Source organism: Chiloscyllium plagiosum, chromosome 11 (genome assembly GCF_004010195.1).
Source record: "Chiloscyllium plagiosum isolate BGI_BamShark_2017 chromosome 11, ASM401019v2, whole genome shotgun sequence".
Classification (NCBI taxonomy): Eukaryota; Metazoa; Chordata; class Chondrichthyes; order Orectolobiformes; family Hemiscylliidae; genus Chiloscyllium; species Chiloscyllium plagiosum.
The window spans coordinates 35950814-35976711 of NC_057720.1; the positions used below are offsets into that span (position 1 = coordinate 35950814).

Consider the following 25898-nt stretch of genomic DNA (forward strand, 5'->3'; position numbering starts at 1 on the left):
TTAGTCAACCTCTCTTCAAAAGACAAGCCCTCCAGTCCTGGCAGCATCCTCGTAAACCTTCTTTGCACCCTCTCCAAAGCCTCTGTATGTTTCTTATAGCGGGGCGTCCAAAACTGGACACCATATTCCAAGTGTGGTCACCAGGGACTTGTAGAGCTGCAGCAAAACCTCACGGCTCTTAAACTCAATACCTCTGTTAATGAAAGCAAAATAACAAATTGCTTTCTTAACAACCCTATCCACTTGGGTGGCAACTTTGAGGGATCTATGTACTTGCACACCAAGATCCCTCTGTTCCTCCACACTGCCAAGAATCCTGTCTTTAATCCTATATTCAGCATTCGAGTTTGACCTTCCAAAATGCATCACTTCGCATTTATCACGGTTGAACTCCATCTGCCATTTCTCAGCCCAGGTCTGCATCCTGCCTATGTCGCATTGCAGCCTGCGATAGCCCTCGATACTATCGACGGCACCTCCAACCTTTGGGTCATCTGCAAATTTACCCCTCAACCTCTTCTTCCAAGTCATTTATAAAAACTACAAAGAGCAGAGGCCCAAGAACAGAGCTCTGCGGGACCCCACTCAACACTGACCTCCAGGCAGAATGCTTTCCATCTACCACCACTTTCTGCCTTCTGTCAGCCAACCAATTCTGAATCCAGATAGCCAAATCTCCCTGTATCCCATACTTCCTGACTTTATGAATGAGCCTACCATGGGGAACCTTATCAAATGCCTTGCTAAAATCCATATACACCACTGCTCAACCTTCATCGACCTGTCTTGTCACCTCCTCAAAGAACTCAATAAGATTCGTGAGGCATGATCTGCCTCTCACAAAGCCATGCTGACTGCTTTTAATCACGCTATGCTTTGCCAAATAATCATAAATCCTATCCCTCAGAATTCTTTCCAAAACTTTTGCTGACCACAGATGTAAGACTGACTGGTCTGTAATTGCCAGGGGTTTCCCTATTACCCTTCTTGAAAAGAGCAACATTTACCTCCTTCCAATCCTCCGGTACGACTCCCGTGGAGCATGAGGAGGCAAAGATCTTCGCCAGCGGCTTAGCAACCTCCTTTCTCGCTTCCTGAAGCAGCCTAGGATAAATCTGGTCTGGCCTTGGGGACTTATCAGTCTTAATGTTTTCCAAAATTTCCAGCACATCAACTTCATCAATCTTGATCTGATCAAGCCTGTATCCCAGCTCCTCAAAGTTCACATTCACATCAAGGTCCCATTCCTTAGTGAAAACTGAGCAAAAAACTCAGATAGGCTTTCCCTATCTGCTCAGACTCCACACACAAGTTCCCTACGCTATTCCTGATCGGCCCTACATCCTCTCTGATCATTGTCTTATTCCTCGCGTATGAATAAAATGCTTTTAAGTTCTCCATAATCCTTCTTGTCAAGCCTTTTTCATGCCCCCTCCTGGCTCTCCTCAGACCATTCCTGAGCTTCTTAAAAACATAGTGAATACTGATATGTTTAGAAAGCAGGTCAAGTGTCTTGTAAACAATTAAGTGGACACAAGTAGGCCTTCAAATCCAAAACACTTTACTTGAAAATTTCTTTCACTTATGGTTTTGTTGAATATAGCAGAAAAAAGTGATGCTCCTATTCTTGAATAGCTAATGGATACAATTTTAAGCATTCATATAACGATTATTCATTTTGAGGTATAACAGTGCCTTGTTCTCATTGTGATATACTCAAGAAGGTGTTGCAGCTAGATTACAAAGTACAAATAAAAGTATGCATATTTACTTTATTTTCCATTTTTTACTCCAGTACAACTATCCTGTCAATGGAAGGCATGAATTTAGAGTTGAAGTTTCCTCAGACTATTTCAGGAAGTAATAGCACAAAACAAAAACAAAATATATTTTGCCTTGTCTAAGTCAGTTGCACATCAGCAAATACAAATTGAGGAAATCATTGCAGTAGCTGAAGTATAACATTTAAAATAAAATGAAGTTGACTTACAGAAGAAAGGCCACTGACAAATTTCTTGACCAAGGTTTAGTAATATTAAATCCTGCAGATAGAAAAATGAGTATAACTTTCATTTCAAACCAAAGGGGCTATGAGGCATGTTAACTGTGATATAGTCTCAGACAGAGCCCTTCCCCTCGTATTGGCTTGAGAACTGATGAAAATGTGTTTGGCAGCCTCCGTCCAGTTCCCGGGAGCAATGACTGAATAGCATAAAATCACTTCCATAATTGCCAATGGCTGACACTCAAAATGTCTCCAAAAATTATCAAAATTGCAATGCGTGTATAACATTAAAATAAAAAGCTGCAGGGGTTGTATGGTGATGTGTTGTTTGGTAACTTAACATGCTAGCTGCAACATGGAAAGGCAGGATTTAGTTAAGCAAACTCCTTTTCTCAGTGATTCCATTATTGGAGGTATTATATTTTTGTGTTTCTCTCTTTTCTTTCAATCTAGATTCTTTTGGCTTCAGTGTTTCGGATAGTCATCTAAGTCAGCTCTTGCTCTTAGTGTTTTGGAAAAAATGTGTCTTTACTTGCTTTGATATTTTCAAGTAAACCCAGGAAGCAAATATTAGTGTTAGGGCATCTCGGCTACTAATTTTCTTACTTTCCTGTTTCCTGTTCAGAAGTTGGAAAAATAAAGCTACACCAGCATTAATTTCAACTATAATTGAGATTTATTACAAACAGTATAAGAATATGTAGTTAACATTTAATTTCAAAGTGGATATTAAGTTTGTTTCCCATTACTTCAAAAGCAAAATAATCTGCGGCTACTGCTTAATAAGTGTTTTTTTTACATTTTTACTTTATTCTCCTTCATCAAGATGGTCATGCATGGCACCAATAGATTTCATGGCATCCGTTTGCATTTCCATTGCAGCACTAACACATGGTTGGCTTTTAGCGTTGCTGCTTTGGAACTGAGAAATCAGTCTCAGACTGTGCGTCATGGCTGTGCCCACAAATACTATCCCAAAATTGGACACCATTTCTAAGTTAGATTCGATGGGCCCTATGTTTATGTGAAGTTGTGTCTAATCGGAGTCTGACGCCATCCCATTCCTTGGGACATCAGAATCTGGAGAGCTGCCAATGCATCAACCATTTTGGTGTGCATGTTCTTTATTGTACATTGCTTCATTAGAGTCCATCTGAGTCTTGCAGCAGAACACATGGATAATCTGCCCGTTGCCTTTGGCCTTTATGCAGCCCACTCATGCCCAGTGATTCATATGTTGATCCTACCTCCAAGTTGCCATCTAAAGCTTGTACAGGATAACTGTTGTTACAAATAGTAGAATTTCATCACCAGTTGCATGCATTCCTTTTCACCCTTCATTGCCGGCCTGCTGGCTAGGCAGCAGCTCTTGGAGACCTGAAAGCATAACGGGAGGGTTGAAGAAAAGGGAGGAGATGTTAGGTGGCTTGTCCTTCAGGCTTAATTACGTGATGAAGATGGAGTGGGATTTAAAAGGTGTATAAGACTGAGTTGTACAGTCATCCTATATCCAAAGATTAGCCCTATAGGATGTTTAGGCCTCTGTCAGTTTATTTTTGTTAGTAATAATCAGAATTGGCCACAGAATATAAATACAAACTGTGATCATAGGCTATCCTAAAGAATAACGTATTTTCTCAGAATTGTATTTGTATAGCTGAGTATAAATATGGGCTATGCCTGTTGTATATTTGAAGATTGTATGTATAAATTCTGATTAGAAATAAAATCATTACCACTAAAACCATGTAAATGCATCAGCTCCATCATTAATTTCTGTTCAGCCATTTTATGTACTACTATGGTCATTTTTGATTGTTGGACTAATTCCTTGGGTCCATGTGCACACCTCTGTTAGTGGAGAATCTGCAAAATTAACTTAAAATAAAGCTGAAGAAATGTTTATGGTCAAGGTAGTTTCCATAAATGTGTTATTCCCAATTCAGCTTTTGCAATGTTCAAAGTTGGCAAAACATCTGAAACTGGTTCTGTACATAATTGTTCAATGTTGAATCTTGGTGTACTTGCTGTTAAAATAACATTGATTCATATTAACCTTATGTAGTCTACTCTATTTTTGTAGGGCACATTTATGTTGGCATGATTTTACCAGGATGTTGCCTGGTATGGTAGGAAGATCGTATGAGGAAAGGCTGAGGCACTTGGGGCTGTTTTCATTGGAGAAAAGAAGGTTTAGAGGTGACTTGATAGAGGTGTACAAGATGATTAGGGGTTTAGATAGGGTTGACCATGAGAACCTTTTTCCACGTATGGAGTCAGCTATTACGAGGGGGCATAGCTTTAAATTAAGGGGTGGTAGGACAGATGTTAGGGGTAGATTCTTTAATCAGCGACTCGTCAGTTCGTGGAATGCCCTGCCAGTAGCAGTGGTGGATTCTCCCTCTTTATGGGCATTTAAACGGGCATTGGATAGGCATATGGAGGATAGTGGGCTAGTGTAGGTTAGGTGGGCTTGGATCGGCGCAACATCGAGGGCCAAAGGGTCTGTACTGCACTGTATTTTTCTATGTTCTATGTTCTATGATTTGCCTAATATAAGATAGACAGAACACAGCCATTCTCAAAAGTAAAGTTAAAAATCACGCAACACCGGTTATAGTCCAACAGGTTTAACTGGAAGCACTAGCTTTCGGAGTGCTGCTTCAGGTTACAACCGAAACATCCACTTCTGTACCTCCTGATGCTGCCTGGCTTGCTGTGTTCTTCCAGCCTCCTGCCTGTCTACTTTGGATTCAAGCATCTGCAGTACTTTTGTCTCTAGCAGAGCAGATAGGAACAGACTACTGCAGTCATAGGGACTTAACTGTAAGAAATTTAGAACTGAAAGCAAGAGAAACATTTTTAATCAGAAGATTCATGAGGCTGTGAAATATATATTGGAGTTAATGAAGTTGAGATTGGCTAGACAAATGGTTTAAGGAATAATAGGTGAAGAACTGTGCACATTAGTCAGATTCGTTGGAATATGGCTACTTTTTACCAATCATAGCCTGCTTGAGCTCCACAAATGTGTTTGTGTCATAATTTCCATGTAAGATACGTTTGTCTGTTTTTGGTCTTGTTTTCAGTCTGCTGGACATATTTGAAGTCTCCATCTTGGAAAAGTAACAATACTACCATAATCTAGCCTTTAAAAGAAAGTATTTTCAGGCAATAAAGTATTTTTTTTTAAAAAGGTTTTGAACTGTTGTGATGGAGAAACCATTAGTCAGTAGGACAGCCAGTTTGTGCACAACAATCTCAGAATAATTACAGTGCAGAAGAATGCCATTCAGTCCGTTATGTTTGCGCTGAATGAGCATCATGACATACTGTCATTCTCCCATCTTTTTCTATTTAAGCAATCACCTAGAGCCCTCTTGAATGTCTCAACTGAACCTGCCTCCACCACACTTCCAGGCAGTGCATTCCAGACTCGAGCCACTTCATACCTGGGGAACGTCACTACAAACCTTCTGCCAGCCTGAAGAATATGCATTAACCATTACACTATTTCCTAACACTCAATTTTCCATCCACATTGCTACTGTCTGTTTCACTCCATGAGATATAACTTTTCTCTAAGTCTGTTGTGTGGCGCTATATCAAGCACCTTTTGGAAGTTAAAGTACGGAATAGCAACTGCATTACTCTTATTAGCCCTGTGTTAGTCTACAAAGAAATCAACAAGGTCCTGCTGATATCAATGTGATAATAGCAAGATAATATTGTTTTACTGGTGGTGGCTGAGGAGTAAATATTGGCAGGAGACCATGGAGAACCCCTCTACCCTTAGAGTCTTATAGATCTATAGCACAGAAAAAGACCCTTTGGCTCATCAAGTCGACTGATCTAAAGCAACTATCTAACTATTCTAATCTCATTTTCCAGCCCTTGGTCCATAGCCTTCTGTACCTTGGCATCACAAGTGTACATCTAAATATTTCTTAAATGTTATGAGGATTTCTGCCTCCACCACTCTTACAGGCAGAGTGTCCCATGTTGCCACCACTCTCTGGATGAAAAAAAAGTTTCCTCACAACCACCCTAAACCCTTCCTTTTACCTTAAATCTGTGCACCTTTCAACACAATGCTGTGGGATATTTTGAGTCCATCCGAGAGAGTAGATAAAGCCTCAGTTTAATATATCATAATGGTGTAGTACTCCTGCAGTGCTGGACTTGTGTTAACCCACAGATAATGTGTTTAGGTCCCTGAGTGTTGTAGAATAGAAAGACCAAGGGCTTCAAGTACACAGTTAATTGGAAATTGACTTAGACCACTCTATACTCATGCACACACATATACACACTCTCTCACAGACACTCACAACCCCCACCCCAGACCCACACTCACAGAGTTAAGACACGCTATACACACTCTCTCATGCTCACAACCCCCCAACCCAGACAGATGCGCACACATATTTTGTGGAGTGAATTTGTACTTGCAGAGTTACGTTGTACTTTGCTCAAAAACTGCATGAATTCATGTAAAACTCTGTTATCTCACTTTTTAGATTAGAATCAATCTAAACATCATGGCATAGACAACACAGGGGGCTAACACCTTCAACATATTGTCCAGCTAACACCAATTGTTACAGCTAACCTGAGAATGCAACTTTTAAAAAAGAAGTTTTTTGTGATTTACACATGAAAGAAATGAAACTATCATGGTATTCAAACAGATGAAAGACTCAACAGACAATCAAGGTTTTTTTCAGTGTATAATTTCAGTTACATCACACTGTAAATTTTTGCTATAAATTCTGCACCTTACAGTTGTGTCCTCCACAATCACCTGATGAAGGAGCGGCGCTTCGAAAGCTAGTGTGCTTTCAATTAAACCTGTTGGACTATAACCTGGTGTTGTGTGATTTTTAACTTTGTACACCCCAGTCTAATACCAGCATATCCAAAGCATCACAGGTAGACAGAGTGGTCAAGAAGGCATGTTTGCCTTCTTTGCTCAGACCACTGAATATAGAAATTAGAATGTTATGTTACCAAAGTACAGGTTGTTGGTGAGGCCACTTTTGGAGTACTATGTACAATTCTGTTGGCCCTGCTATAGGAAGGATATTATTAATTTGGAGAGGGTTCAGAAAAGATTTGCAAGGGTGTTACCGGGACTGAGAGTCTGAGTTTTAAAGGAGAGGCTGAATAAGCTAGGACCTTTTTCACTGGAGCACAGGAGGTTAAGAGGTGACCTTCTAGAAGTTTATAAAATATGAGGGGCACAGATAAGATAAATAGGAGAGATCTTTTCCATAGGGTTGGGGAGTTCAAAAGATTTAAAAGGGACCTGAGAGGCAACTTTTTCCACATGGTTTATATGTGGAATGAACTGCCAGAGGAAGAAGTGTATACAGTTACAGTTAGATCATTTGAAAAACATTTTGACAGGTAAATGAATAGGTAAGTTTAAATGGCTAGGGGCCAAATGCAGGCAAATGGACTAGTTTAGTTTGCCAAGCTTGGTTGGCATGGACGAATTGGATCGAAGGGTCTGTTTCCATGGTGTATGACTCTATAACTGCCAACTCGAAGGCAAGCATGCAACCCACTAGGTTGCAGTGAACACAGTAATTTCTAGTTTTCTTGGTATTATTCAAAATCTCAGCAATGATGGATATAACTTAATTGTGATGTACCCTCTGAAAATTGGTGCTAATTTCAATGGATATAGAATATTTAAATCTTCTGTATAGTAGCAATAAGTCACATGAACAATTGATTTGCCAAAGTTGACTTTGATAATCAAAAGAGGGTTAGGGAGAAATCTCTATCATTATGTACAGTTTCCATATAGACCCCCTGATTCTCTAGTAGTCGCTTACTCTTAGTATTTTAGTGTTAATAAATTTTGAGACTGGAGGATTTTTTTATTTGGATTATATGTGGCTACAGATCAGTGAAACTTACTGTGTTCTACATGATCTTAAATAGTTTTGATTAGCACAAGTATGTAATGTAATTGCTCCTTCCTACAGCAAAATTCATAGTTGCATGCCAAGGGTTGCTAATCAGCCTGGGCAACATTTATCCTGCCTACCCCTTATTATTCTGTCTTATGTGTCTTGGAAAAAGATTCTTAAATAAAAACATTTGTTGAAAGAGAACCAGACTCAGCAGTCTGAGTTCTAACTGTCTGACTTCTTACAGTGAGGCTGACTGGCAGTTTGTTGGGAGAATGGGATGTGTCAGCAGCATGTTTGTCAGTGTTTTGTTTAAAGTCCTTGCTGATTTCCTGACTGACTAAAGTTTGTGGGAGTGACAGTGACTCATGTCAGTCCTGTTTTAGCACACCTTTATTTAAAGGCAACCTGCCAGTTTATCTGAACTCCAGTGAGTACAAGCCCGACCTGCTCAACCTTTCGTCATTAGAAAATTCTTTTATACCTTGGATCAATCTAGTGAACCTTCTCTGGAAGGCCTGTAGTGTCAGTACATCTTTCTTTTAGTTAAGGGGACAAAGATAACATCGTATCCTCTCAACTTGTTAGTCCTAATTCATGTCTTTGATTAACCACTTAGTGTCCTGTTAGTGTCTCTCAAGGTGTTGAGTGGTGATGGCGAATCCTCAGAAAAAGACTTACTCTGAAAATGCATGGTCAGAAGTCACATGACACCAAGTTATAGTCCAACAAGTTTATTTGAAATTACAAGTTTTTGGAGCATTGCTGCTTTGTCAGTCGGACTATAACCTGGTGTCTTATGACTTTTGACGTGTATCCCAGTCCAACAGCAGCACTTCCACATCTGAAAATGACTTTTGCCCCCTCCACCAGCTCAGTTAGAATAACACCTTAAGAGGTTTTCATGACAGGTTACTTGGAAAAGTAAACAGGACAGTGTGGTGGAAATGACAGCAGTGAAGATTCCTTGTCAGAGGAAAACCTCCTGTTTGTCTCTGAAACTCAGCATATGCAGTTAGTGTACAAAAGTGACCATTCTGGAACTACAGTGCAAAATGTGTGCAGTCTTGTCAGTCTGACCAAAGACACAGTGAGCAACTACTCTTCATCTGTTTCTCTTCTGTCTGATTCTTAGTAAACCTTTTGCCTTTTGCTCTGAGCATCTTTACCATCCGTTTCACTTGCTCTCCCTCGCCCCTTTTTCTACAGCATAAAAACTTATTACTTTACCAGTCCTTTTCTTGTTCTGAAAAAGAGTCATGTTGGACTTGAATGTTAACTTTCTTTCTTTACAGATGCTTTCAAACCTGCCGAGTTTCTCCAGCATTTTATTTTTATTTCAGAATCCAACAATCACAGTATTTTGCTTTTATTTTGAGGATGTGAGCAGTCTGCTTTTAGTTAATCTAAAACCATTTAGTTGTTCTACTTGGGAAATGTAGAAAGAGGAGGAAAAATTTGTAGTTACATTTTGGTGTTTAACATGGTCATATTTCTGTTAATGCTATCATCCACAAACTTTAATTAAAAGTTGCATTGTCATCTGCTCCCCACTTTTGCCTGCTGTCTGTCAGTTGGCTTCTTGCTTCATAAAGAATGATATGACAATTCAAAGAATGGGAAATGGATGTCTATGAAAGGAATAGATTGTTGATTATGAGATTGTTTCATGCTAGGACAGATGGAGCAAAACATTTCAGCCTGAGGACATGGAAAGCGAATGGCAGACCATAATGTTCAATACTGTTCAATGCAGCCATCAAGCCAAAATTACATTCTGCCCATCACACAAATTAATAATGTGATATCTAAAGTTCAGTTTGTTGTGGTGCCAGGTGTGTGGGTGGTAATGTTCCCAAAAACTTGCAGATCATATCAAACTGCACATCCCTTTGGCAGTTCACTATAAATAAAATACTCACTGTACCCAACGAGCATATATCTGAAAAACACACAGTACAAAGTTCAACATTAGATATGATTCCGTAATTGGACGACATTGTCTGGATAATCCTGAATGTATGAAGAATTATGTTGATGATCAATATAAGATTGTAAATTGGGCTCACAGTGTGGTACATTTGCATGTACTTAACACTGTATATATTGATACACAGATCTTTGCGACAGAAAGAACATGTACGCACACTCTGCTTGTTTCAACTCAGGAACATGGATTACAGCCACTCACTGGTTCATTTCTTGCCTCAGTCAAATGATGTCAACCTTCCTGATTTAAAATATTAATGAAGCCTGACAGTTAACTGTCAGTCATCGTTAACTGATACATTTTTCTTGCAATGCCTCTACCAATTACTGTCCATTAAAGAATTATCTTCATGCAGTATAAATGTTGATTTTGTTTTCCCCTTAAGTTGGAATTCTTGTAAATTGCCCTGATAAGGTGAAACGTTTCAACAAGATATTTCTCTTTCAGCAACACTTGAGTTCTGTGCTAGTACACAAGTGAATATTCAAGAATTGAGCAATTTATGTTCAAACAGAAACAACACAATTTTGCTTGAGAATCAACACATTGAGAATAGTGCTGTTGAATCATACTCTGCAGCCAAAAGCTATGCCATGCATTACAAATATGTTTTCCAAGGTACAGCAGGCCACTAACCTTCAGGTCCTTGCTGGTGCATATTGAAGCCAAGCCCAGACTTTTCCAGGCAACTTAATCACATCTTCAGCTTTCAACTACAGCTCTTGCTCTCATGTAGCTTTGGGTGTATCTTACCTGGGCCTCAGTGATAGCACTCCAGCTGTGTGTCATCAGCCATGACCTTAGAGGTCAGCCTTTGGCTCCAAGGAGCCATCATTTGACTTTGCTTAGAGATGTGAATATTAGTTGGAGATATGACATGTTGAAGGCATCGTAGCAGATTCCTCATTGTAGATTCCTACGTATCTCGAATAGGCATGTATGATAATTTGGTGGTTACTTCATAGCTGAAATTGATTGAGTCGATTCCCTCTCAGTTAATGAATATTTTTCCATGATCTGATGGCACATAAATGATCACATTTGCAATCTCTGGACCTGTGGGAATCCAGCCAAAACTGCAAATCTGAGAGCCTTCTTATTCTGACTGGCCTCAACTATGGTGAAATGCACATATTTGCCAGCAATGGCAAACATGATACCTGTCATCTGCAAGATAGGAGTTTGGATAACAGATTTTGAGATTTAACAAATCTCAAACCACCAGCTGATTCCTAGCGGGAGTTGTCAGCAAAGAAGTTAAGTACCGTGTCACCCTTGACCACCGTGGGCAATATTTTCACTTGTGGGAAGGTCGTCTTTCCGGAGTCATCAAATGTCAGAACCACCTAACTTGGAGGTCTGACCCTGTTGTTTTTGTTCCTCAACAGACATAGGAACAGAGGTGGCGCTGCATAAGCAGCTCCTGTGTGAGAAGGCTGATAGATATGAAGTCTAGGTCAAACAGAAAACCTCCACTGTAGCTGAAATAATGGTCAAAGAAATCAGTAATGAAAACACATTGTTAGAACAAATCCTGTGAGAAAACCTTTCACTTGGGCATGGAAGCAGTTGTGTCACATTTTATGTAAAATCTATCTAGGTGCTGTTATGGTGCAGTGGTCGTGCCCCTACCTTTGAGCTAGAAGACCCAGGTTCAAAACTCACTTGCTTCAGAGGCATTTAATCATGTCTCTGAATAGATTGATTAGAAAATGTCTCAGTCTATGGGAGCTCGTATGGCACTGGTTATAGTGTCCCTATCTCTGGGGGCCCAATGCATCAGAAGGCCTGGGTTAATGTCCCAATACTCATAATTAGTATCATGGAAAGAGGGTGTTCAAGACCAAAAATGATAATGAGTCTTGAAGGCTGCGGCCTGAGCACTCTCTTCCCTGTCCTTACCCTATACACACCAGACCTTGTCGTCGCATGGGACTGCTACCAAAAATTATCTACTAATATTCCCCGTCCACAGCTATTAATTCCAGCAGGCTGACCATTACATTTTTCTATCCAACTGCTGTTCTCTCTGTCTAGGGTCCATCTCCACCTAGTGTTTACTCCTCCTCCTCCCCCCCACCTCATCTTCAGCATATATACACAACTTTTCCTAGCTACAATCAGTTGTGAAAAAGGGTCACTGGATCCGAAACATTAACTCTGCTTTTCTCCAGATGCTGCCGGACTTGCTGAGAATCTCTAGTATTTCCTACTTTTGTTTCTGGAATATCATCATTTCATTCAGTATTTGTTTCATTATTGTACACCAGAGTTAAAAGTACATAGGACACAACTTATTTTTTTAACCACGTATAGAGGCAGGAAAAAGCTAGAAAAGGGAGGAACAATAGGAAAAGTCTCTGATCGGGCATAAGGCAGGAGAGATTAAATGACAAAAGCAACAATATATTCGAGCCAAAAGTAATTGATTGGACAAGTCTTGAAAAAAATGATGACTTTGCAGAAAATGCAAATCGTAGCAAGAAAATCGTCAACCAGCAGCTAGCATCCAGAAACAAAATGTGGATGGGGGCTTAATTGGAAATCTTTGAGGTCAAGATTTAAATCTGAGACTACAATATGTCTATTTTAAGATGCCTACTAAAATAAAAAAAACTTCAAGGTAACGTGGAGATAATACATCAACTCAGTGTTTATGTGGAAAAATAATGATATGGTGGCTTTAAAAATGTACTCTTTAATTCCGATTTTCTTTTTGAGAATAAAATTTAGAAGATTTGTTGCATTTTAAATATCCTTTGTTAGTAGTTGTGGGTATGTTCACTGAGTTGGGAAGTTGATTTGCAGACCCTGTGTAGGTGACATCTTCAATACTTTCTAGCCTCCTGTGAAGTGCTGTTGTACTGTGTCTTCTGGAATTTATTTGGTTCCATTCCTGCTGCTTCCTGTTGTCGGTTCTGGTTGTTCATCGTAGCGGCTGGTATATTGGGTCTAGGTCTATGTGTTCATTGATAACCACAACTATGGCAACCAGCACCCGAGCTACAAATCTTTTCCCAAAGCTTGAATCTTTGTTATTTTGTGTTGGTCAGCTGTGGAATGTTCATGTGATAGATATTGCTCTTTTTTGCAAAATAAGTAAACAATGGTTTGTAGTCTTACAAATAATCCTCAATCAGCTTTTTTTTAAAGCAAATAAACTTGCTTGAATTTTGGTGATGGATTATTGGCAAGAAGTCAGTGTAGTGATTATGATGAGGTTAGCCAGATGGACCTCATAAAAGATGAGTTCCCGAATTAGAGCTGTTAATCTGATCCAATCAGGGATCCCTGGTTGACAGAAATACACAGAAGTGTCAGAGGTTTCGTTCACTCTGGGAACTGGCTGTGAGGGAGCTGGTTTAGTGTCAGGGACTTTCCACATGTAAGTAAAGAGTGACTTGATGACAAGATACCAGCCTATGTGGAGTTGTTTCAGTTTGGTTAAGTACCAAAGGAAGGAATTGGGCCATGCTTGATCTTTGCCCATCATCATGCCATTTTGCCAGTGACTGGAATGTGACAGAACAGCTGGAACCCAATTAAGCCACTACTAGCCATTTAAGAACCACTTCCCACTGCCACAGCTATTACCCCTATATCAAGGTCCTAATATTGCATGAAGAAATACGAATATGGTGGCCACTTAGTAAGCTCTGGTTAGGGCATGCCATTCTTTTTGGATTATTACTGGATCAATGAAGCCCCCATCCCCTCACTGGTAGTTCTAACCCCAGTAGTGAATGCTGACACCCTCACCTCAACCTGCCTGCCAGAACCCAGCATCTCCCAATCTTACTTCCATCTCTTTCAGAGTGCCTTAGCCATTCAACTGTTTTAGTCTCTTAGTTTCAGCCTTCGTACTGGCAAGACTAGTAATACCATTACTGTGTTACTCGCTCTTTGGGGGCTGGTTTCCATCCTGAATTGGGTTGGCAGCTCTGATGAAGGCTACTTAATTGACCACTGCAGGTTAATTCTTCTCCAGGTCCAGCTGCTGATGGAAAAAGACTCGTGTCGCAGGGGTTACCATTGACCAGAACTGGAGCTGACCAACTATACAAATAGTGGCTATAAAAACCGGTCAGAAGGTATGCAGCAAGTAAATAGCTTCTGGACTCCCCACTGTCTGTCCACTGTCCACAAGGCACATCAGGAGTAGATTATGAAATTGCCTGGATGGATGTAGTTCCAACAATGCTTGAGTAGCTTGATATCATCCAATATGAACCAGCAAACTTGACTGGCATTCTAACCACAAGCTCACTTCTTCCATCACAAACACACAGTGACAGCAGTGTGTACCACCCATGAGATGGACTGCATTAACTCACCAAGTCAGCACCTTCCAAACATGTAGCCTTTACCATCTAGAAGGACAAAGACTGCACATGCAGGAGAATACCACCACTTGCAAGTTCCCCTTCAAGCCACTCATCATCCTACCTTGGATATATCATTGTTCCTTTCTAATCTTAGGATCCTTTCAACATCCTGGCGTTCCCTTCCTAAGAGCACTTACATCTCAAAGACTACAGTAGTTTAAGAAGGCAGCTCACCACAGTTAGGCATTGAGGGATGGACAATACGTGCTGTCCTAGCAAGCTGTCCTATCCCATGAACATTTTTTTGGTATAATTCCAATTTTGGCTCTAGTGTCAGGCATTTCAGCCATCTCATCAAAATTATAACCATTGTTTGTAGATTTGTGGATTGGTGAAATTCAATTTTTTTCCCCTTTCCACCTAAAATTACATGTTATTATTAAAACATATTTTAAAATTCAACATTCAGCAATTTGAAAGAGGAAATATATTTGAAGATTAGCCAATTATTTAATTTGTAGTTGACAAAAGGCATTTTTACATCCACTTTACATTGTTGTTTGTACTACTCAAAGCAAGTCTGTCTATAGAACTGATACTAATGAACTCTGTTTTCTTATAATACTATATTATTCAAAATCGACTCTTGAGATAATCCATACCTAATTCAAGCATGGATTGCTATAGGCCAGATTATTTCCCATTCAAACAATTACATTGACGATACCTGAATGACAGTGAGTGAAATGTCTAGTTATTCATGTTCGTCACTTTTCTACAATCTGAATTGTTGTCAGTCAGCTTTTATAAATGTAGCTTTGTGTAAAATATTATTATTTCGTATATGAAATGTTTAATTTAATTTCTGTTGCAGCACACAACAAAATGAGCCAAAGAATAACAGTACTTTGGATTTATAGTTTTATAAATGCTCTAGAAACCTTGATGCAATTTTTTTAGAAGGATTGAACCAAAAGTATGTGAAGCAATTGCAATCTCAGAAACAATAGTTTTAATACCAATCTTGTTTTAGTGTTTTATTCAAGTGGAAATCTGTGCCACAAAAATATGTGCAAGCTTTGTTCCTGTTCCTATAATTTTCCATTAATGACAAATAATCTGATCATACTATACTGATGCTCATTAAAATATTTTTGCTTCAGCAGAAATATTCTATTGATGTAGTTAGAAAAGCAATGGTAAAGTATATTCACCATCATGTACATATTGTGTATAAACAGCATTTAAGACAGTAATCTGATAGCAGAGTTCAGATGATGAACGTTACCCGGTGTTAAATTTTACATTTAACCCACTTGATTTGGTTAGTGCCCTGAGCTTCTCTGCAAAGTATCAATTTCCTTGATATAATTAGATTTAGTCCTACCACAAAGTATTCAGGTGTTACTCGTTCAAGGTGTTATTCTTGGCTATCTACTGGCTGTCGCTCCATGCTTTGGAACCTCAGATATTCACTTAAGCACCTGTCAAAAATGTATCAAATTCAAATCCATTAAGATTCAACTGTAATATGATATTTAAAACTCATTTTATAGAAATCCTGCAATAAACAATATAATATCATAACAATATTTAGCTTTAAAATTCATAAAGCTATCACAATTGTTTTACATTTTTATAATTTTTGACGTTATTACTATATTACAGAAAGTGTTAAATCGACCAGCTTAATTTCCTCATAGTGTAAAAGTGCCATCACTAGGTTTGTATAGTTAGAAAAAAGGTCATACGGCAATCTTCCTTTCAATGTAAGATGCCAATACAAACAACTATTTGATGCTTATGTTAGTATGCAATATGAGAACTTCTTTATTTTGTTTGTTACATTAAAGTTAAGAGAATTTTTGTGTGGTTTATAAGATAGAAAACAACTTTACTTTTTTTTCATTCAGTAGTTCTTCTGCTGTTTGGATGGCAACTAGACATGAAGTTTTCTCCATAGTCTTATGGCTACCTAAATAAAAAGGTCTGAACTGTAATAGAATCAAACATTTTTTTCTTTTTCTTAGGCTGCCAGGACAATGCCAACTCTTGGGTCTGCCAGTTCCTGATTACTTCAAGAAGTGGATTAATCTCAAAAAGGTACTTTGAGTAACAGGCACCATTTTCAAGGATGAAGTCTTAAGAGATGCTTAATAGCCAATCCCATTTGCATTGAAATGAGAAGTTGATGGCTCGAAGCCTGGGTTGATTCTGGAACTAGGATCTTCTTTTTGTGTCACAGCTAAATAGGATATTATGTACCATCTGAACTCTGAAGTTTCTCTTTGCCATAGCTGTCTTGTAAGCATGTGTTGCCTTTGGGGTAATCAGGAAAAAATATTATGTCCTTACAATCACAGGGTTTAGGAATATTAAAATGTCTTGGTGCATATGCAGTGTTATTTTGATTGGTATTTTAACCTTTGACTAGCCTATAAAGAAATTCTCTCTTCAAGCCAATATTACATTGCTGAAATTTAATTCAGAAATCATACCAGATAATAGGAAGACAGATAATGTATGCATGAAGGATATTATATTTGGTCTAAATGCAGAGAGGCCAGGACTTTGTACTTGAATAATAGCCCAGAGTGACTTATAATCTGCTGGAGAGAAATACCTTACTGTCAGTGTAGAGAGGAGAAGTCTTAAATCAGGCAGAATAAAAAAAAGCTTGAAAGTAAGAGGATAAAGGCACGAGTCTTCCATTAACCCTTCCAACTACATATTATTGCAGTATTTTGGATTGTTTTATCCCTCCAGGACTGGAACACTTCCCTTTTCACCATGTTCTATTGTGTCCACATATTTTAAGCATTTTTATTTAAAGATGTGAATGGGCTGTAACTATATAAAACTGATATTATTACCATTTTAGCCTTTTTGTTACCTTGTGGAACTTTATAACCACGCATCTGCTTTGTATTGCTATTCTTACTTTCCATATTCAGAAAAGCAAACAATATAAAATATTGTTGGACAATGAAGTCAGAATAGTTCTTAGACTGCACGATTACCATTGTAATCTGAATTTTAAAAAAAATTAGCCCTTTAAAAAAAACCCTTCCTGTTAAAAAAAAATTATAATGAAGTATTGTCTGATATTCTACAAGTTTGTGATGCCTTAAGATCACTGTTCTAAGCATACTGATGTGTCTTTGATCTGTTATTCATTTGGAGTAACTGATTCTTTATCTCTATATTGAAAAAAGGAAAAACTGCCTTTTGACTTGTCTTGGGGGCAAATATTTCTGGAAATGCCATGTATTTCAGTTTGGATTTCAATCTTACAAAGCTATACAGGGGACATTATAAAAGAAACTTATAAATGTAACTTTTAAGAAAAAATATTTGACTATTATCAAAGGTTACTAAGAGTTGGCCCTTGTAGTAACAAAAGGCATTTTCCAAGAAATGATGAATAAAATTTAAGTTCACTTTTTTTATATCACCCTAACCCAAAGAGGAGGTCTTCATTGATTAGATATTTTACAATTGTAAAAGATGATAATTTGCATCTCATTATAGCTACTTTAAAATTGTACAAGTGTTCAATTGTATTCAGCTCAGCTGGTGACTAAATATCTGAATTTTATATTAGAGTGCGTCCCCTCCTTAACCCTTCAATGTTCGTCCTTTCTCGTCAACCTTTCCTGAATATTGACTGGAGGTTGACTCTGTCAGAAAGGGTCAGCAGCTGCATAATAACACTGAGATGAGGAAGGCACTAAGCAGAGCTCTGATTAACATACAGCTAAGAGAGATAAGAGGGAAGAGCTTATGTGTCACTTTGCAGATGGCAAGCAGCTGTTTTGACTGCAAATTTATAACAGCAAGATCCAGGACTTGCTTAGGATAGGATTTATCAATAGGCTGAATGTTTCTTGCGTACACAGTGAGCTTGCATGAAAGATCACAGTAAAATCCTACATTAATCATCTACAACTTGCTATTCTGTATGATAATGTATAAAATGTTGTGCATCATGTTTGATTTCAAGATGACTTAGTAGTCATAAAACATGGTAATACAACTTGTATTATCATGTAGAAGTGCACTTTTATTTATACACTATATTGATGTTAGTCTTGCAAGTATCCAATTAAGTTTGAAATCTATCCGTGTAGATGGTTTTGGAATGTGTTTTAAAGGAAATATAAAGGAAAAGATGGGGAAGCAGTGTTCTACTCCAGAAAGCCAGGCATAGAGGATATTTATGAAATCTACACTTTATGCACTTGTTAATCTTTTTATTTATAGAGGTCTGTAATAAAAACATGCACCTCTATACCAAAAGTCTACCACATATGTAGGAGCACAAGTGAATTGTCAACCTGAATATAATGAAATACTTAATGCCTAAACAACTAATAGACAGTAGTAGTTTAGGAGGGAATTTTTGAAACATGGAGCCTATGTGGATGGAGCTATGACTACTTGTGATGGGTGAGTGAAACTTGGTATTGGATAATGTGAGCACAGCAGAGTTTTTGGATGGACAGAAGTTTGTGGCTGGTTGAAGATTGGAGTTTTAATCAAAACAGTTGGATTAATTTCTAAGTGTTATCATATGGTATTATTTTACTTTGAGTTTTTGCATGTTTTTGTATGTTTTTGCATTTCAAACGGATAAAATTTTGCTGAAATAGCAAACCAAAAACTGTATGAGCAGGATGTTAAGCATTTGTCTACTGTTATCAGTGATAATTTTAAGGCATCCATTCTGCAATGGGTTTGGGAGATCAAAACTGTAATGTACACATTATTATGTTGTCATTATTGACAAAAGCCTGTTTCTCGTTCTTTTCTTGGTTCGTACAAAAATTTCAGAAAACATTAGGGAATAATTTGTAAGAATATAAATTTTATTGTACTTTAATGCTGGTTATTGTACTGGTAACATTTAGGTATATGGGAAAGGAATGTAATAAGTAAATGTATATTTTATGCAAAATGAAATAAATATAAGCCTTAATTGCAACTTTGGGTAGGTAGGTGGCAAGTTTAGGGCAGATGATGGCCAAGTGGTATTATTGCAGAACTGTTAATCCAGAGATCCAGGTAATGTTCGGGGGACATTCTGGATTTAATCCTGTCATGGAGGATGACGGAATTTGAATTCAATTTAAAAAATCTGGAATTAGAGTCTAATGATGACCATGAATCAATTACCGATTGTGAGAAAACCCCATCTGGTTCACTAATGTCTTTCAGCGAAGAAAACTACCCTCCCTACCCAGTCTGGCATACATGTGACTCCTACATATGACTGCAGACCCACAGCAGTGTGGTTGATTCTTAACTGTTCTCTGGGCAATTCGGGATGGACAACAAATGCTGGCCTAGCTAGTGACAACCTCATTCCCTCAATCGCTTCTTCAAAAATGAGTCCTAGCTTATTTTAAATTCCTGGTTTACAGTCAGAATCACTGTATAGGCTTCCCATTGAGGCTTAAGTTAAAATTCTACATTTGTAGAGAAGGACCCCAATGGCTTTGAGCACTCATCATTTGAGCACAATGTTATCATTTATTGGAAGGGGAAATTTAATATAAAAGTAGAGAGAATATGCTTTAGTTGTACAGGCAATGGTGAGTCCACATCTGGAACATTGTGCACAGTATTGGATACATTATTTATGAAAGCATGCAAATACATTGAAGGCAGTTCAGAGAAGGTTTACCAGATTAATACCTGGAATGGGAGTGTTTCCTATGAGGAAAGGTTGAACAGGCACAGCTTATATCCACTGAAGTTTACAAGAGTAAGAGGTAACCTGATTGAAATATATAAGATCATGACGGTCTTGACAGGGTAAACGTGGGGAGGATGTTTCCTGTTATAGAGCAATTTAGAATTGAGTGTCACTATTTAAACATCAGGAGTCACCCATTTATAACAAAGATTAGGCGAAATTTTTTTCCTCTCAGAAGGTATCTATAATTCTTCCTGAAAAGTTGATGGAAGAAGAGCTCTTGAATATTTTTAAGATGGTGTTAGATTCTTATTAGGAAGTGATGCGAAGTTATCAAGGTGGAAAGGAATGTGGTTTTGAGATTATAGTCAGATCAGCCATGGTCTTATTGAATAGGAAGCAGGCTTGAGGAGCTCAATGGCATACTCCTCCTTTTTCAAATCTCCTTATGTAACAGGACTGTTTTCAGATAGGCAAACTTATTAACAGAGTGCGACGGGGATCTCAAATATTTACAGTTTCCATCTTCAATGAAACGATGGTGTGTGTTGAAGACAAATTTGCTGATGACACAAATATAGGTAAGAATGGAAGTTGTGAGGAAGGCATAGCACCTACAAAGGGACATAGATTAAGCAAATGGCTGAAAATTTGGCAGATGGAGTGAAATGCAGAAATAAATTAGTTTGTTCAAAATATGAGATTGATGGGAAGAATTGCAAAATAAAATGTTAGTTAAATGGAGAGAGTATGAAGAATACTGCAGCATGGGAAGATCCAGGTGTCTTCATATAGGAATTACAGAAGGTTATCATTTAGCTCACAGCTAGTTATAATGTGGGTCAAAGGAATGTTGGTCCTTTGTTGCAAGGGTAGTGGGGTATAAAATTTGTAAATCTCATTTCAATTGTACAGAGTGTTTATGAGACTATACCTAGGGTGTTGTGTGGTTATTTCATTTTCCCATTTAAGAAGGAATATACCTGCATTGAAGACAGTTCAGAGAGGATTCACATGGTTCATTCCTGGAATGAATAGGAAAGGTTCAACAGATTTGACTTAATTCATTGGAATTTAGAAGAAAGAGCGGCAATCATAGAGAAGCACGTAGGATTCTGAGGGGACCTGAATTTGAATGCTGAAAGGATGTTTCCACTTGGAGAGGAGCCTCTAACTGGGGAGACCATTTAAAAATAAGAGGTATCCATCTAAGACTGAATGGAAGAGAATTTTTTTCACTGTGTTGTTAATCTTTGGAACTCTCTACCCCGGAGAGCAGGAGAGGCTGGGACAATCAATATATTCACGGCTGAGTTGGACAGATTTTGATTTAGAAGGGAGTCAAGAGTTATGGTAGGGACAGATGGGAAAGTGGAGTTAAAACCGTGATCAGCCTTGGTTTTTCTGAATGTGGAGCAAGTTTAAGAGGCCAAATAGACTACAGTTTTTCTTGTTTCTTAATTTCTGATGGATGCTGGTTAATTTTATTTTAGATAAAACAATCAACTGCAAAACAACTATTTATTTAGTGGCTCTTGCATTTGTCAAGGAACAAGTTGTTAGTGAGGGCAAATTGAACATATTTTGCATTTAACAGCAACATCAAATATTTTCTAGTCTTTGAACATCAGCAACAGCTTGTATTTGTCCAATGTAATGTTGATGCCGTAAATAGCAGCTCGTGCTTCACACAATAGAAGCACACACTGAGAAGTGGAGACTGCAAAATAATAGAAGAGTGAGAAGAGAAGACCATATAACATTTGTTTAAGGAGATGGCGTTTGATCGAAATTGTAAAAGATAGAGAGATAATAAGGTTGAGGAATTTAGCAAGAAGCTTCCAGAAAGGAGGACCAAGACTGTTGCAGACTCTGCCACCACCATCGCATTTCTACTTCACCCATCACATATTCTTTCATAATTGGTAATTAGGAATCATTCAGTGTTATTTGCCCATGAGATGTAAGCTAATTTCAAAGAAAGGTTACAACCAGGAAAACAATCTGCAGAATTTGAAATCGGAGCTCCATGATGAGTGAATTCAAGCAACATGCTTTCACCCACAGACTGTCAGAGAAACATTCACAATAATGCAATGATGCAGCATTTTATCTTGCAACTTTTAATTTTAATTTGCTTGCCAGTATTTCAACTAAGGGTGTTCTAAATTCTGAAAACTCTTTTGAGGATAATAAAAGTCATTTTGAGGATAATAAGAGTCATTTTGAGATTATCCTCTCTCAACACTCTTAATGTGTGATGTAGTGATCAATTGTGTTCTCCCAACAATGTGTTATCAATAGCATTGGAATGTTTCTGCAGACTGTATTTTAACAAAAGCAAAATTTTCTTGAATACAGCAAAAGATTTGGAAAAATAAATACTCTTGGAAGCTGAACTGTTATTAAATAATTCTGGATTGCACCCACTCTGTACTAGAAACCTAAGATATCAGCTTTTTCTTGTTTTAAAGTAAACCGCTTTGAGTGTTAGTGCTATCTACTTAATATGATTGTCCATTCATATTCTTAGTATGAATTGTTTTGTAAGGTGGAAGGAGTGCTGCATCAGAAGCAGTATATAGAACATAGAAGAATACAGCGCAGTACAGGCCCTTCGGCCCTCGATGTTGCGCCGATCCAAGCCCACCTAACCTACACTAGCCCACTATCCTCCATATGCCTATCCAATGCCCGCTTAAATGCCCATAATGAGGGAGAGTCCACCACTGCTACTGGCAGGGCATTCCATGAACTCACGACTCGCTGAGTAAAGAACCTACCCCTAACATCTGTCCTATACCTACCCCCCCTTAATATAAAGCTATGCCCCCTTGTAATAGCTGACTCCATACGTGGAAAAAGATTCTCACTGTCGACCCTATATAAACCCCTAATCATCTTGTACACCTCTATCAAGTCACCCCTAAACTTCTTTTCTCCAATGAAAACAACCCCAAGTGCCTCAGCCTTTCCTCATACGATCTTTAAATTCTGCAAATAGCAAAACTTTACAAGGAAAAAAGAAAACTTAAATGTTCCAGCACCTCAGTGGCTTTACCATAATAAAATGCTACATTTTAAGAATTGAAATCTTAAAGGTGAACCAGCTGAGCCATTTTAAAGGAATCTCTATAAATAGCTGCAATGAAGATGCTGAAGGTTATATGCTGAAGTGGATTCACTTCAAGCTGATTTAAAGGACTCTGCTTTTGCCTGCTACTTTAATCATCCTTCTGTCCTATAGCCATAACAGATTTATTTTAAAGAAGGTTAGTTAAGCAGTTCATAATGGGGATAAGTGGGGAGTCAAAATAAAAGGTACACTGTTTAACAACTGAAGCTCTTCAGAAAAGAACTGTTCAAACTGTTAAGATCATTCTGCATTTTGATGACAGCTCTTGACTCTTCTGTGATTTACACAGGACTAGTAGAAGTCATGAGGCCCTTCATTGAGCTGTCTTAAATGTAGCTTTAGCTACATTGTTGAGCTGCAATAATTAGTGGATTTGCTGTACTGGAAATTACGTTGATCGAACAAGAAAAAATAGTGCTTTCAAATATTTGCAAGTAAATCTGCATTGTCTTTTTCGTAGGATCACGGAATCTTACAGCACAGGAAATGGTCATTCGGCCCATCTTAACTGTGCCAGCTCTTTGAAAGAGTTGCTCAGTTAGACTCTCTTGAACTATTGTTTCCCTACAGCCTTCAGTTTTTTTTTCCATTTTCACTTGTATATTCAATAACCTTTAGAATGCTACTATTGAATCAGCTTCCACCACCCTTTCAGACAGTATATTAAATATCATAACATATTGCTGAATAAGATCATTTGCTAATTTTTTTAAATTACTCTCTCTGGTTATTGACCCCCTCAACAATGGGAATAGTTTTTCCTTATTTGCTCAGCCAAGATACCTTAAAATTTGGACTTTTGATACTCTAAGAATAATCTTACCCTTTCTAGCCTCCGCCTATAAATGCAATCCCTTCTTCCTAACATCATTCTGGTAAATCTGTTCAACATCTCCATGCACTAATCTGGATAGAACTGCAGTTATTAATATGAGCCATGGAAACAGACATAAGTATGTGCTTTGTTTGCCTTATTTGTCATTAAAGACAGGAGTACCTCCAAATCTAACTCATAGCAGAGGAAGAAGGCAAAATATAAATATGATTTAATTAAAATTATACTATTGAAATGATGTCGTTAAAATTGTTAATGAAAGAAAATATGTTTTTGTTACTTTTGCATTTAATTTTGAATTCATATGCAATTCAGTTTAATATGAGAAATCCACTATAAAACTCACTACTTAAAACAAATACAGAATTTGAACTAGAATTCTTCTTAAAGGCATATTCCAGAATGATGCTGTATGGATGTAAATCTCCTCATAGTACCAGAGTAGAGAATGCATAAATAGTGAAAACAGGAAAAACAATGAGTTTGTAATAAGAGATTTTACTTTTCAAATACGTTTTAACAGAACAATTTTTAATACTGAAAGCAATTAGGGTTGTTTGTAGAATGCTGTGTTTTAGAACTGTCAATGGAACAGGGTTCAGTGGATTTCGTGATGAGCATATAACCAGAATTGGTTAATGACTTCCAAAGGTTGAGGAATGAATTACAATAAACTAAGCTGAACTACTTATAGATAAAGTTACAGACCACCAGTGGAAAATATTCAAAAAAACTATTTGGTACAATGTAAAACAAATACAGAGCCCGAAAAGCCAAAGGATACAATGGTGCAGTTGACAGGCAGATTAGAACATGAAGCTTATGGAAAAGGCTTACAAAATGCGAGCTCAAGTGGAAATCCAACCAAATGGCAAGCTATAAAAAGAAACAGAGGACAAGTAATAAGAGTTGCATGAAGGGAGAATGAAGGAAGAAATCCAGAAAGTGATGTTAAACTGAACCCCAAATGTTTTTTTTTAAACAATAAAATATAAGGAAATGGCAGACATGTGAAATGATCAATATGTATCCATTTTTGGCAGTGGAGAAAAACGTTTGGGCCACATGGGTAGCGACCTCTCTCTGAGCTTGACATTCTGAGTTCAAGGCTGAAAATGTGTTGCTGGAAAAGCGCAGCAGGTCAGGCAGCATCCAAGGAACAGGAGAATCGACGTTTCGGGCATAAGCCCTTCAGGAATGAAGCTTATGCCCGAAACGTCAATTCTCCTGTTCCTTGGATGCTGCCTGACCTGCTGCGCTTTTCCAGCAACACATTTTCAGCTCTGATCTCCAGCATCTGCAGCCCTCACTTTCTCCATTCTGAGTTCAAGTCCCACTTTGGAATGTTTATATGTTTGAAACAGTTCAGTGGAGCTTTACTAGACTAATACCTGGAATGAGCAAATTGCTTTATAAGGAAAGGCTAGGCAGGTTAGGGCTGAATCCATTGCAGTTTAGAAGAATCAAGGATGACTTAATTGAAACTTATATGATCCTACAGTGATTTGACTAAGTGAAATTGAAAAGATGTTTATTCTTGTGGGAGAATCTGGAACGAGGGGTCGTTGTTTAAAAATAAGAGGTAACCCATTTAAATCAGAGATGAAGAAACATGTTTTCTCTGAGGGTTGAGTGTCTTTGGAATCCCTGGATTACCAGTCCAGTAATAATATCACCAGGCCACTGCCTTGCCTGGGGAGCCTTACTCCCCATTGGGTGAACTCATCAGGCCATTAGAAATTTTAGCTCCTTGATTTAAGCCTTCACTCAGGACAACTTTCTCACCATAACTACACATTTGGCTTGTCCTCAAAAGGCAGTGGATGCAGAATCTCAAAATATTCTTTAGGTTGAGGTTGACAGACTCTTAATTTTTCATCCCCTTGGTAATCATCAGGGGTATGCAGGAATGTAGGGTAGAGGTTAAAATTAGATCAGCCATGATCTTCTTGAATGGAGGAGCAGGCTGCTCAGTCCTTTTGTATGTT

At 38.1% G+C, this 25898-nt stretch overlaps 1 protein-coding gene across 4 annotated transcripts in view; it reads left to right on the forward strand.

Moving 5' to 3' along the window:
- The window catches only part of LOC122554293 (ERI1 exoribonuclease 3-like), a 376858-nt gene that overhangs the window by 36279 nt on the left and 314681 nt on the right, over positions 1-25898 (forward strand). For all 4 annotated transcript variants that reach the window (XM_043699081.1, XM_043699082.1, XM_043699080.1 and 1 more), the window contains exon 5: positions 16272-16344. In XM_043699081.1, the coding sequence (XP_043555016.1) occupies positions 16272-16344 (73 nt within the window). The remainder of the gene's footprint in view (positions 1-16271; positions 16345-25898) is intronic.